Genomic DNA, 15,134 nt, shown 5'->3' with positions numbered 1-15,134 from the left:
ACACCATAAGTGATAGCACAGGGGTTTGAATCCAGGTTGCTTGGCTCAGAATTTCTATTCCTGACTCCTGTGCTCAACTGACCTCTCCACTCGGCTACAAACTTAGCATATCATTTCCGAGGGCCTGTTACTATGTGCTGGTCTCACCTACCCTCGGGGGTCTTCCTGGGGACTCCTCCCATAGCCCCCAGATGCTCATTCAACACAGGAGGCATTTTGTGCCTCAACCTGGTATATGCTTTAAAAAAAAAAAAAATCAGCCTTTCATTTTAATGATGACACAACCCAGAGGTGAGGTTCTTGTTATCGCACTGGGGGAATCTGGACAGAGGTGATTGGAGTTGTAAAGTCAAGTAGCGGGGGAATTCCTTCTTTTCTCCATAAATTACCGATGTGAGAGCTCTGTGTAATTTCACATTACAGGAGGGAATGGTTGTGCTTAACTCCCATTGGAAAGGCAAATTGATCTCACTTCTCATTTAGCAAGGAGAGGGAGTTGGGATGCATAGACGTGGAATTTTTGTTTTTGTTGTTATAATTCCTGGCCTTTAACTGATGTATTTAAAAGACATAAGAAATAGGGTACCAAAACATCTCACCAGTATTATATAACCATGGCCTCTGTTCCTGCCAAAGAGGATTGCTATCGGGTCATGTGTCTGTTCTTGCTGAAAACCTTGCTCCGGTCCCCCAGTTTCTACAGTGTAGGGTTGGAATTCCCACCCTGGCTCCAACCTTCTCATCTCCCGGCCTTCCCACCCTGTCCCCTCCACAGACCCCTGGAACATCCCCTCGCTTCCCAAATGGGCCATGCTGTTCCCCACTTCTCTGCTCTGCTCTACCCCCCCACCCCTCAGCCAGGCAACTCCGACACATCCCCAACTACCTGCTTGAATGGCACTTTCACTGGGCAGATCTGAGAATTGTCACTGGCTGCTTCCTCTGTGTTCCCAGTGCTGCAAGGCTATGGCACGTGGCAGGTTGAGCAGAAAGCATTGTTTTCAGGTCTGTGACCCTCTGGCCTGTGAGCTCCTCTATGGTATTTTCGTTTGCTGAACACTTTGAGCACAGAGCTGGGTACTTTTCTGTTGAATGAAAGACCACTGCCTCATCTTTACACGTGCCTGGCTGCATTCCTTCCTTCAGGAGGGTCCGTGGACAGTAGCTGGAACACCAGGTGGGAAATGTGGAGCTCCAGGCTGTAGGCTCTGTGAGAGCCGGTCCTGTCCTGTGGCCCCAGAGCCTGCACCGTGGGTGATGCTCACTCCGTCACTGTCAGACTCCTGCCTCAACGAGCACTGTGGTAATGAGCCCACGCTGCAGGTGTAGGTTCAAATCCCTAGAGCACTGCGGCCAAACTTTGGCACCTTGGACAACTTCCTGGCTACTCAGTCTGCCCTCACTGCTGCCTCCAAGAGCTGCCGTCATCCTCATCAGAACAGAGTCTGCAGTGTCCCTGCTGTTTTGCATGCCAGCTTCTGATGCCAAGTCGGGGTGGGAGTATCTGAATGGTGGAACCTCGCTCACACTCTTGTGCCCAAGCTGCAAGGGAGGCTGGGAAAGTGTTATTCTCATCTCCTTTGGTGGAATGTGGGCTCTGGTTCATGAATTCGAGCTTCCCCAAACTTAGGACGGGGGTTGAGCTGCAGAGGATCCAGAAGGTGATAAATGTCCCTCACGGAGCCACATGCAGTGACTCGTGGAGTCACTTGGCCTCAGCAACATTCATCTAATAGGTGGTGGTACTTGAAGAAAGATCTGATTGCTTTTCCTCTTTGACAATGATTAAAAAATACATAGTGCCAAATTTTGAAGCAACTATTTCTCAATCTGATAAGAGGCGAGGAACTCTTTTAAAATTAGTTTAGTTTGTGCAGGTGCGTGGGATCGCATGTTTCTTCCATGTTTATCACAGATTTGTATCCCTGTTGGAAATGCCCTAGCCATTGTCAGTGCTTATAATTAATTACTTCTTGTTATGGCCACATGGGGCTTATTGTCCAAGATTTTGCTGCAAAGTTTACTGTTTATCTTATACCGTCTCCAGGAAGCTGCATGCGGAAACCTCTGAGTGTTACCAGGAAGTCTGACTTAAAGGGACAGCCTCCAGGGCAGAGCCCTTACTGGAGGAGGCACGGAGCTTCCAGCCAGAATCAGCTTTCATCCCGTGGGAGCTGGAAACATTTTCTGAGTATTCTTCTGCTTGGTTTGCTGGTTTCTAGTGTTTTGCTGATTCCTTTCTGAATCAAAAGTGACAATACAGTATTTATTCTTCAAGTACACATGGATATGCAGCAAACAAACAAACATAAAAACACTTTCACTGTTCTGTAGGCAGAAGAACGCTCTGAGTCATAGGTACACACACACTTTTCAATCTCTTGGTATTTTCATAAAAGTTTTGAACTTTTTAGATGCACACAGGTTTCAAGGAAGTCAGCATTGTACATGTAAAAAATAAATAGGACTTAAGTTTTAACCTCCTTCCTATTTTTTTCCCTATTGAAAGGAAGAGGGGAAATGGGAAATTGCAAATTTCCATGGCCCTTTTCTTATTAGATGCCCTGTTGACAGCTCTCATTCAAATCAGAGTTAAAAAAACAAATAAACAAAAAAAACCCGAAAAACTATTTCAGATTTGGTACCAACTTTTCAATTTGCTAAGAGGAAAATTTGAACTAATGTCCATAATTACACCAAAAAACTTTCTTTTCTGCTTGAAAAAAAATAAGTAAAGACATTATTACTGTGCTTTTGACTTTCAAAAAATACTTTATTATGGAAGAATTTAAACTTACACAAAAATAGAAAGAATAACATAATGACCGTCAAAGTCCCACTATCTTTTGTTCTGCTTTAACACACATTTATCAGTTAGATTCCTATGGTCTCCTCTACAACTGTGTGAGGAATAATGATTCCATTATTCCCGTTTTACAGATGAGGAAACTAAGGGTCAGGAAGTTAAGAAGTGACTTACCAGGTCATTCAACTAGTAAATGCCAGAGCCCAAAATTACAGAGCTCCCATATTAATTTACTATTCATTATTTCAGTCCTAGAAGAAAACATAGGCGGTAAGCTCCTTACATAGGTTGTAATGATGATTTTTTTTTTTAATCTGATACCAAAAGTAAGAGCAACCAAAGCAAAAATAAACAAGTGGGGTTACATCAAATGAAAAAGCTTCTGCACAGCAAAGAAAAACATCAACAAAATGAAAACAACCTACTAAATGGAAGAAAATAATTTTAAATCATACATCCAAGAAGGAGTTAAGATCCAAAATATATTTGTTTAAAAAAAATCATACAACTCAATAGCAAAACAACCCCAAACAATTAAATTTTAAAAAAATGGGCAGAAGATCTAAATTGACATTTTTCCAAAGCAGACATACAGGTGGCCAACAGGTACATGAGGCTATTGTCAAATTCAGGTAAGATTGAAAAAAAATACAAAAATTTATGCTGTCATGGAAAAGAGTGGTATGGTTACACTCTTTAGTGTTACTAGGTTGGCAGGAAGAAATAATGCATAGCAAGTCAGTGAGAAATAAGAAGAATTTCAAAGTACCGGGGGTGCCAAAAGAATGTATACAAGTGGACACTTTGGTCAACATTGCTCAAGCAGTTCACCATAATCAGAAGAGTCTGGATGCTGATGGTAACCGCTTTGAGCACCTCTTGTAATTGCAGAAGTCAAATGTGACTTGTAGTCATCTTTTGTTATTGGTATATATCGAGTATTACAGTTAATACAGTTTTGCTTTCTTAAAATGTGTACACATTTTTTTGGCACCCTCTGTATTCAGAGCCAGGGAGTTTACTTGCGGTCACACACTTTTATTGAATGTTTTTATATCTACTCCTCAGTGCTAAAAGTATGGTTAATCCAATAAAAACTTGAACAACTACTCTGCCCCCTCTCTATGAACCATGGATAAAAGGGGGGGGGGAGGTGTCCACACCCCACTTCAGGCCAGGGTCGATTAGACACAAGGTAATTTAACTCAAGAGACTCTGACCATCTGAAAATGTTGATGCTCTTCTAGAGCCCTGCTTAATATCCCAGCTCAACAAGATTCCAAAATGATGAGAAGAATGTGGGAGCAGACGGGCCTGCCCAAGGTCAAGAATGAATAAATAGAAAAGTCTTCATCTGTGGTTTCAACATGAGAACTAAAAATAAATGAGGCTTGAATATGGAAGTCGTACCAGACTGCTAATCGGGGCTAATCTTGAGTGCTTATCTTGCTGGGTTTTTTTTTTACAAGCAATAATTTGAACACTGTATTTCTTCTCTCTAAACAAATCTGAACTTTTATTATAACCAAATTCTTCACATTATTTAGGCAAACGATACATAGACAGCTATTTTAAAAAGCAAATGAAACATAAGGAAAGCCATGTTCTGATGAAGCTGCCACGGGCCTGGCCTCCTTTACACAAGCACAAGGACGGCCTGAAGAATTTCCACCTGGAACAGACTGGGGCGCCTGCAAATAAGCTCCTTCAGTTTATTTCTGAGACACAAGAACACCCTGACTACAGCTTACAGCTTTTTCAAAGGACTGTCAGGTCCTCTACGTTATACTGTCAGTTAAAAGTGAAACTCTAGTGGGTGGCTGACCTCTGCCCAATTCCTAGGGAAAAAGAAAGGTTTAATAACTGATTACTTGATATCTATCTGATTAGTTGATATCTATCAACCCAAGAGCTTCCTTACCTGGAAATGAGACTTACTGTCAAAATTTATTAGAATTAGAAAATCTGAATGTGAGGGGGGTGGTATGCCCAACACTTGAATACTCAGGATTTTAAAAAGTAATTTGCTTATATCACAAATCAACTCTTGACAAACTGATTTTCTGAGTTAAAATATATATTAAAGCAGAAATCATTTTATTAATCATTTTCTCATCTTTATTTTGACTCCAGGCATCTCTACAGGGATAATTTCTGGGAACAACTAACTGGCTGACTGAAATAATAAATAGTAAATTAATATGGGAGCTCTGTAATTTTGGGCTCTGGCATTTATGATTTCAGGACGAATATTCAAATCTTTGCTCACCAACTTTTAATGAAGAAGTAAGTCTCACCATTTTGTTTTATGTAAATGAACTTATCACAAACCTAATGAATATGTTTCTTACGATATTTTTGGTGAGAAAACTACTAGAAACTTCTCAGCAGAAAATGTGCTTAGGTATATAGAATAACGACACAGGAAATACATCACTTTGAGTTCCAGTGACACAAGGAAGCATGTGGTGGTACCTGAGCTAGGTCTGCATTTTGACTCTAGACCTTTTGGAGTCCAATGAGAGGTTGTCACAAGTATGGTTATTTAATCAGGTGAGGGGGAACAGGTGCCAGTTTTTGCATCATAAGGTGCCTTACAGGCAGTTTCCCACGTGTAAATATGTAATCATTCAGCTCTGCATACCTAAAGAAAAATATTGTACCCTGAGAACCTACACCCCCAGAGTTTCATAGGTTTGTATTTTGCTTTTCACTACTCCACTGTAATCTATGTAGAATATATTTTGGATGAGTGTGAAGAAAGGCCTTAAAATGAGGCACTTTTTTTCCCCCCAAAGAAGTGAATTGTGCCATTTGTTAGTAATTCTTCTCTCTTCCAGTGGTTTGTGGTCCAATATTTGCCGTATGTCAAATTCTTGAAGATCCTAGGGTAGGTGTCTGGTTATCTGTTCTGGGGGCTGGGCCGTATCCATGTAGCAGGAGCTTTGAAGTCAGCCCCCCACCCTGCTTGGGCTCCACTCCTGACTCCGACACCTCTTGGCTCTCTTGCAGGCTCACACCACCTGTTTGTCTCAGTTTTTTAAAAGTCTGTACAGTAGAGGTAATAGTATGACAGTTGTGAAGATCAAATTCATGGTAAGTCCTCATACTAAAACCTCAGAGACCCACAGACACCATTTATGGTTTCAGTAATTGTGGTTTTGGAAGGTTTTAATATCTGCTCACAGGTGCACTTTCGTCATGACTTATGTTCTCAACTTTGCCAGAGGTACGAGGAATGAGAAACTGAGAGGCGACATTTCAACTGTATCTTTAATACTATTGTTGAATGTTCACAGGGTAGGGGCTAATGAATTAAGTAAAGTATTTCCATACCATGGGATACTCTGTAGTATGGTGTAGATGGTCTGTATGATGTAGAAAGATGCCCTGGATGTTAAGTGAAAAAAGCAAGGGGTAGCATAGTGCCATCATGCCATTTTTGGAAAAAAACACCAAAAAACCCAAAAAAACCAAAATGTAACACACAGCAACTTATGTCATGTTTTCAGAAGGAAATGTCTAGAAAGATTGCCACCAGAGGTTGCAAACTGGTGGCCCCTCGGTGAAATCCAGCTAGCGCACATTGCATTTTGTGTGGCCTGTATAGAATTTAAAAAAAACAAAATGATGTGGATGCCAGCATTTCAAAAGATTTTATATAAAACCTGGAATGCATAGCTTCTTTTGAAAAACTGTAATGTCTAGTCACCCTGGGCCAATAGTCCTTTGAGACCCCAATAAGCAGGACCTGACCTAAGGCAGCCACTGTGGGTGATGCCCCAGTGCCCACCCAGGCTTTCCTCTCAGGTGCCTTACTCCCTTAAAAGCATTTGGGTTTGTGACCCCTTTATCTACATCTGGTTTTAGCATGGCTATTAAATCACATTTTGGGAAGTGGGATTGGAGTGTTCCTTTATAAGCTCTCATGATAAAGCTCAAAATGGACTTGAATCCTTCGGGGCAGGAGCCTCTTGTTATTGAAATGCTCCTCTGAGATGCCTTGTATGTGGACCGATTCATTACTGGAGTTCTTGCTTCTGGTCAAAGCAGGGCATCAGAGGAAATGGCCATGCCCTCCTCTTTCCTTCCTTTGTGCAGGTTGTGCCCCTTTCTCCCTGCCAGGGCGTCTGCTGGTTCTCCCTTCCTTCCTCCCTCCTCCATTGCTACCTGACCTGGAGCCCACTCAAGTTTCACCTCTTCCACGAAGTGCTGCAGCCCACGGGTTTCAGTTCTCTCTCCTTCACAGTCAACAGCCGGAAGTTAGGCTTAATCATTCCAGGATTAGTTCTTTTGAATGTGTCCTCCCTCCCTCAGAAAAAGAAACTCTAGGGGTCGTCTCACATTTCCTTTGAATCCTCACTGGGGTTGGCCACTGAGGCTCCACAGGGTGGCTTGTTGGAAAATCCTCCAGGAGATGAGGGGCTGGGCTGTGGGAACCTCCATTGATCCTCAGGGGATTGACATTCTTCATTAGCTGAACTGCCACCAAAGCTGACTAATCTCAGGTTGTTTACAGACCTGTATAAATTCAGGACCCTTTCTATACAGGAGGCTAAAGCAAGAGGACTTTTTAGGAAAGCCTCCCTTCCCCTCCCTTCCCCTACACCTATTTCCACCGCCACCCCTACTCCTGCGCCAGCTACCTTGCTTTGTGGGGAGTCAGGCTTTGGGAAATAGGGGATGGCAAGGATGAGCTGAAACTCACCTTTTGTGGACACCAGTCTGATTTGCACACATTACTGCCTGTTTCCTGGGTGCCAGACCTGTTAGGTACCACTTATGGGTCTCAAGGTGAACCAGATGCATGCCTGAAAGTCCTGACCATTTTCACAATGATTTCACTTCCTTTTTTCTCCAAACAGATGGGACCCCACCCCACCCCCCATGCTCCTTGAAGCAAGACCCACGCCTCTGAGCAGAGCTTTCAAAGCATTTGCTTTTCTTCCAAACCGCTCTGTGGTTGTGCCTCTCACTGCGGTTGTCCTCGTTGTTCTGCTGCCTAGAACACCCGTCAGAATTCTGCCCTGTGGCTCTTGTTCTGAGAAGTCTTCCCAGACTTGATCCCCATAAAAAATGAATTTGCCAGGCTTGGTTATTTTTTGCCTCCCTGAACACTTTTTGCAAGTTCCTGGCAACAATTCTTTTATTCTCGGTCCTCACGGTTCATCTTTGTACCAGAGCCTGGTACATCCCTTGTGTCGATGGGGCAGAAGGCACTCTTCAGAGGTCCTGCCGCTGGCCTGAGAGAATGGGGAGCGCTGCTTTCCTGTAAGCTCTGAAATTGAGTCTTGGATTGACTCTTGTTCAAATGAACCCTCTGTCTTTGCTGAGCCCCCCACTTTACTCAGGGCTGAGACAGGCAAAGGCTCTTAAAAATCTACACGTTTGTAAGAACATTTTGGAAGACCTTGGGCTGAATCTTTGCAGCTATTAGTTGCAATTAGAAAGATTTTTGCAAATCAACTACTACCCCAATAGAGAACTGAAAAATAAAAGTTACTGAAAGCTACACTGGAGCTATATCTCCCTGGATTTGAGACCCACTGCAGCTGTGTAGGAGGGTAAGCGTGTTGACTTGTTTGTGGGGAGAGATTGAACAGGGCATAGTTTTCATCTGAAACCTTGTGGTTTGCTGTCAGACCATCTATCTCACCCAAGAAGTCTGTGTTTTGTAAAAGGCAGGGGACAGGGGCAAGGTGTTCAGTCTGGTGAGATCTCCAGTTCATAAAATGAGAAATGTCAACTGTGAATTATTTCCATAATAACTCTGAGAAGAGAGTAGGACCTCTTGTTATCCACGTGAAAAGCTGAAAGGGAGGTGTCTAGAAGTAGCTATTTTGAAGGGGCTCTAAAGAGAAGCTTTGCCGGAGAAAAAAAGAAACATGGGTGGGTGTTGTGTTTACCACCACTCTCATCTATTGAGTTGCTATGCAATAGTGCGGGCGCTGTGCGGGCGCTGTATCCCAGGCAGGGCTGCTGACTTGGGTGAAGTGCAAGTCGACTACCGGTTCTTCCTTGAACACCTCAAACTCTCCTCCCAGTGTTCCTTCTTCATTTCCCTGCAGTGTTTGTGTCTGCAAAACTCCAGATTTGAGGCATGATGTCCTAGCAGCAAACTCTTTAGAACTGCCAGAATGCGCAGCACGGCTTTAGGTGGGGACCCAGTGAGCATTGTTTAGTTGTTACAGGCTGGGGATTGTAAGCCAGAAACTGCATTTCTGGTGTGCCTATGAATGCCAAAAGGCTTGGTGCTCTGAAAAAGCAGCAGCAGGCAGGCAAAGAAACCACCAGAGATGGAGAGCTCTTGGCTGATGAGGTTCTCAGCTTCTGACACTTGTAACTGATGGCCCCCCCTGTCACTTCCTGTCATGCAGCCCAAGTGGGGGGGAGGAGTTCCTTCGGTGAAACCATGCTCTACTCTGCTCAGAGTATCCTGTCCACAGGACTCCGCCACAGTTAGGACAGGGGACTCTGGGTGGATGAGGCCGGAGCGCCCCATGGTGTGGTGTTGCTTCTTTGTCCATGCTCAGGTAAGCTCCCTACAACTGAGCCGGGGGTGGACCAGCTCCCGAGTCCCACCCAAGTCTAGCTGGGCGGTGTCAGGAGCTGAGGTGTGGGAGGGTACAGCTCTCTTTTTACCTCCTGAGAAACTAGTAGGGTACTGCTGTTAAAAATGCCTGGGATGGAGGCAGGCTTCTGCCTCACTTTAGTATGAATCAGAAAAGAACTATGTTTAAGACCACAAATGGTTGTGCTCGGTGGAGATGGTGAGTTAGTGGAGTGCCTAGCTGTCAGCGCGTCCTTCACTATCTGTGATTGGAGGAGAGCAAGGGGAGGTGGATCTTTTTCACTCTTTGCTGCATGGTGCTAGTAATTTTTTTGAGTCCTGTTTTCAGTTAATGAGAAGGAAAAAAGAGGGGAAAGGATGCATCTGCCTTCTGTTTTGTTTTGATCACAAACTGGATTTCCAAACTCTTCTTTCGACTGGAAAATGGCTGAACTCAGTTTGGAAGTTCATTCTGCTTGGAGCAACTTTTTTTTATAGGTTTCCTTAAAGTAAACCTGGTGTTTTGAATGTATTCATCATTGGGAAGATGAAGTCAGATAATATCGGGAGACTCAGACTCGCTGGTGTTCTCATTAAGAGTGTTGGTGCCTGGTTTGGGTTATTTTGGAAGGAGCTGCTGGAAGTATTATATTTTTCTGGGCTGAAGAATGGTTAGGAGCCTTGCAGCTTACTCTCTCTGTCCCTTTTATTTGTTTGTTTGTTTATGGGTAGGTATTAAAGCTTTGGATAAGTCAAAACTATTTTCTGAAGGAAATGCCCATTGCTTTTCCTATTCCTCTCCTCAGAATTGTTTCTGAACCTGATTTTTGTAATGCTGTTCCAACTCTTGTACATGACAATTATAGACAGACATTTTTAATCTTTTCATGTGATTTGGGTGGTTTCACTATCTCGTTCCTTTCCCATCTCACTCACCTAGCTGTTTGTTCACCTGATAAAGAATAATATTTGAGCCTTTGAGATATACAAATTGATAACATTTTAAATGATTTACTACATTTCAGTGATAGTTAATGCGACATTAATAGAAAATAATATAATAATAGCTAACAGGAGATATTTTTCATGTTTCTAAGCACTTGATTTGCATTAGCTCTTGAAATTGTTACAGTACCTTGGGGGTTGGCTATTATTGTTATCCCCTTTTTGCAGATGGTAAAACTGAGGCTTAGACATGGTAGATAATTTAATTTGCCCACCATTATCTAGCTGGTTAGTAGTGGCTCAGACTTCAAATTCAGGCAGAATGGATCCGGAAATGACATTCTTAGCCATTAGGCATTACATGGTGATTTGAATGATGGGGACCTTTCTACATCTCCTGTCACATGCAGCATCTTCAGTGACACTCTGCTACCCAGTCCTTTGGCAGATCAACCTGTTTTGGTGGATGTTTGCTGTAGTCCAATTAACACCTACATTGGAGGCATCGATGACAAGTCACTGCTTCTCTGAACTCAGTTTCTCCACCTGTCAAATGGAGATGTCTCTAAACTCACGTTAGCTCTGATGTGAATCTTAGATATGCAGATACTTGCCCAAAAAGTCAAAAATAGTTCTCACAGCTCTGTATTTCAAAGTCAAATGATTTAATGAGTGTTTTTAAGCACATTTTCCCAAATGATATCAACTAGAATTCAAATTGTAATTGTCTGGCTGATTACTGACTGTTATTCTGCTCTTGAAAATATTAATTGAATTTTTATTGCTTGGCTCTGAGAATCTCCAGAGAAAGGATTTGGAGGAATTAGGGCTGGGTATGGGAGGGGCAGTTGGTAACTGGATGTGGAGGGAGAGGAAGGCAGGAGAGAAACCCTCTACAGATCTCATAAATTCATCCTCTGAGAGTTGGCCAAGGTGGTTCTGTATCTGTGGAGAAATGGTTGAGTGCAGTGGTTAAGGGCATGGCTTGTAGAACCACATGAATGTAAATTTGAGTCCCAGCTTTGCCTCTTACTCGCCATGCAATCCTATGCATGTTCCCAAACCTCTCTGAATGTGTTTCCTCTTCTGTAAAATGGGGATAAGTAGTGTCTGCCTTATAGCGTTGTCATGAGGAATAAATGAAATGCCTCATACAGTGCCTGGTACAGTCAGCACTCAGCAAACGTGATCCGTGGCCCAGCTCTCATTGACCACAGAATGTGTTGGTAGCTACCAGAAAAATGACTCCTTAGTATGGAAGGGCTTAGTAACAGGGCTGAGAAACTTCTTATGTCCTGTGATCAGCGTGGTCCTGGTTTGATATGGTAGAGGGAAGGAAGCAGCATATTCCACGGAAAGTCAGTACTTCATTGTGAAGTCCCAATTCCAGCCATGTTTTTACAGCTTGCCCAGAACGCCAAGTGGGAGCCATGGAAGGGGAAGTTGATTCAAACCAGATCCTAAAAAGTCTTCTCTTGATGGAACACTCAGAAGTATGACTCGGAGAGGGCAAGGTCAGGGTGGTGACCCCAAGGGTCCACCAGGACAGAAACAATGGGTGACTCTAGGACTTAAATATAGACTGTGGATGTCACTTAGGGAAACCACTTCCTGATGCTGATCAGGGTGGGTGGGTCTCTTGGGAAGAGCTCGGGAAGCAAGCCCTATGTGTCAACCCTTGCTCTGTCAGCCCTCTTTTTCTGAATGACTTTGTCCCTATTGTAGCTTCTGCTCCTCCCTTGAGCACCTGACTCCCTTTGGCAGTTTTGTTTATGTCCCAGTCTCTTCCCTTCCAAGTCTTATTTTGTGGAGTTTACCACTTCTCTCCCTTGTTTCTTGCAGACCCTATCTAGCCCCTGTCATAAATTCCAGGGGCTTTTGCCAAAGTGTTGCTCGTGGAGCACTGGGCTAGGAGTCAGGAGTTTGGGGTTCAAGTTCTAGGTTTTGCAGTTAACCTTGGGCAATGCTGGACTTCCCTGAGTACTGGGTTCTCCAATAGAGATCGCTCTTAATAACCTGGGTCCTGGATGGTTGACAGTCTCAGTCCAAATCCACTGCCACTTGACCTTGGGCAAGTGTCTTACCTCTTTGGGCCTCAGTTACCTCATCTGCAAAATGGAAATGACGATAGTATTTACCTCAGATACTCTGAGGAGTTTATAAAATACTATCTCTGTGGAACTCTCAAGATGGTACATTTCATCGGTGCTCAAAACTTCTAGCTATGATTGTGATTGTGATTTGTAGGAAACTGAGACTTGAAATGGATCAGTGTTTCCTAAACTTCAGTCATGTTTCGCATATCCACATAGCACTTGTACTGTTATTTTTCACTTACTGTTTTTCTTTAAATTATCTACTTTTTTTTTTTTTTTTAAACTTAGGCTTATCCTAAGCAGTAATAGTCCTGAAATCAGTAAACGCTACAACGTATTTCTTGAAACACATCATAAATGCATCCAGGTCTACTGCGTATGGTCTGAAATGATATTGTGTCACCCCCAGGTCCACTTCCCACACTTTGGGGACCACAGAACCAGTAGCTCTGAGCATTTGAGGCCTAAGTTGCTGCCTGCTGGTGGGTTTGACAATGCTCACCCCACCAGAATGAACGGTCAGCCCACCCTTTGATTCATCAGGCACTGCCTGAGAACCAGCTTTGTGCCCGACTCCGTGCCAGGTGCCAAGATGGCTAAAATATGTGTATTTGTAGCCCCTGCTGTCTTCTTTGAACGGGGCCTTACCAGGCCAGAGAAAATGAGGTAGAGAGAGCCATAAAATGACCCAATTGCTGAAATCCCACCTTAATGAGAAGTAAGAAAAGCCAAGGCCACTCTCTGCCTGAAATCTCTGGCTGTAGCTGAAGAAGACTGTCTCAGCTAGCTTTTGCAGAGTAACAACCACACCAAGCTCAGTGGCAAACAGTCACAAGCGTTTATGCTATGCTCACAGGTGTGCAGGTTGGCTAGGGCCTCGGCTCCAAATGGGTCCATTCGCTGCCCACGTACATATTCTTTTCATGTGGAAGTCAGAAGTTCCCCGAGGAGCAAGCAGAAACACACCTGATCTCTTAAGGCCTAGGTTCGGGATTGGTACAATGTCCCTTCCACCCATATTCCATGGGCCAGAGCAAGTCGCAGTACCACGCCATGGAGGTCAGGAGAGCGCGTAAAAGTTTTCTGAAGAACAAATTGATCCACCACAGAGACCATTACTCTTTACGCCTCAACCTGCATGTATTAGTGCCTGGTATGTGGAACACGCTGCCATGTGGTGGAGGATAATTATAGTAACAATAATTGATGACGATGGTGAGAACATCTAATCCCCGGCCCAGCATGGACTAGGCTCTACATGAATACGTGTTGAATGAGTTTCTGCTAGTATCTCTGGAGTGCTGACTAGTGATGAGTATTTTACATGGGTTGTCTTATGTTATCCTGCCCCCACTGAGCAGGTACAGTCATCCCAGGTCAAACAAGTGTGATATTCTCTTGGCCTATCAAATGCTTATAACGTTCTGACGTGAGGAAGGAGAGAGCTGGTGAAGGCACAGCCGTGGGAGAAGCCACACATAGAGATCATCCCTGACGTGGGGGCGTTATACCAAAGTGGCTCAGGTTCGAATCCATCATGGTTCCCGGACTATCATAGTTTCTCTAAATCACTAGCCGTTTTCTTTCTTGATGTCACATATATTTTTGAATGTTCTCTTCAGAAAACTACACAGAGTTGTGAAAATTTCTGGGCAGGCCTGTGGTACCAGGTAAAGAACTCTGCTGGAATTATTCATTCCACCGCCCTCCTCCCACCCCCATGCTTTCCTTCCCTCTCTGAGAACTTTACCCAGTAGAAAAGATGTTTTTTCTTTTTTTTCTTTTTTTTTTTTTTTAAAAAGATGTTTTTTCATATTAGTATGCTGGTATCAAGCTCAGGGTCTGACTCATATTAATTGCCCAATAAGTGCTTTTTACATGAGTGGGAGAATGAGGATGAATGTGTTGGTGATACAGCATTTACGTATGCCTAGGGTCGCAGAGCTTTTCGACTGCATGAAATAGGAAAGCTTATATAATCCAACCCCTTTATTTTGTGGGTGATAAAAATGAGATCTAGACAGGTTAGCTCACTTGCCCAAAGGCACACAGCTGCCAATAATTAATAACAATAAATGTTTTCCTCCAAGCAGATGGTATGCTCACATACAAATAGGTTTCATTCCCTTAGTACTGGTTAAAAAGCAGTGCCCATTCTGACTTATCAGTTTTCTGGATCTTGTTGCAAAGCTGAGTTTTCTTGGTCTTCATAACCAAAGCCAAAGTCATGGATGACAGAAACATATATGCCAAGTTTCAACTATAGAACCATTGTGATGTGAGTCCTTCCGGGCAGAGCCTGAGTCACCACTTCCTCTGTGTCTCCCCTTTTCACTCTGCTCCTCAATCCTCACCCAGAGCTGTGTGTACAGGCTGCTGGGAACGCAGGAGGGTTAGGGCCAAGACAGGGACATTTGAAAGCCAAGGAGCTAGCCAAGCCAAGGGTGGAAGGCGGCTTAGGATCAGAACAGGGGAGGGATTTGTTCCTATAGAGTCCTGCCAATCTTATTGGAAGCCATTCTTCTATTCTTAGTTTTGAAGGCACTTTGTTCTCTGGTGCATTGTTTCAACTGCCACCAGGAAATCAGTCCCTGCTCGGGGTCAGTTATGCCACTGGTTCCTGCCTGTGGCCGCCCAGGTGGGAAGTGGACTGGTTTGTTTCAGGGCTGATCTTTCCTCATCAGGATCGTCTCCACCCCTTCTCCTTTTGTTACCCACCCTGTCTGCATGGGAGGGG

The 15,134-nt window shown here is 43.7% G+C and overlaps 1 protein-coding gene across 4 annotated transcripts in view; it reads left to right on the top strand.

The window, feature by feature from the left end:
• Positions 1-15,134, top strand: part of ARHGEF3 (Rho guanine nucleotide exchange factor 3) — a 285,970-nt gene that overhangs the window by 119,382 nt on the left and 151,454 nt on the right. The window contains exon 1 of one of the 4 annotated variants that reach the window (XM_033132824.1): positions 9,184-9,339. The exons of the other annotated variants lie outside the window; for them this stretch is intronic. Coding sequence (XP_032988715.1) covers positions 9,289-9,339 — 51 coding nt within the window. The 5' untranslated portion in view covers positions 9,184-9,288. Of the gene's footprint in view, positions 1-9,183; positions 9,340-15,134 lie in introns of those variants that run through there. 4 annotated transcript variants of the gene reach the window in all.

Source organism: Rhinolophus ferrumequinum, chromosome 17 (genome assembly GCF_004115265.2).
Source record: "Rhinolophus ferrumequinum isolate MPI-CBG mRhiFer1 chromosome 17, mRhiFer1_v1.p, whole genome shotgun sequence".
Lineage (NCBI taxonomy): Eukaryota > Metazoa > Chordata > Mammalia > Chiroptera > Rhinolophidae > Rhinolophus > Rhinolophus ferrumequinum.
Note: the sequence above shows the minus strand (reverse complement) of the source record. Positions and strands in the feature narration are given on the sequence as shown.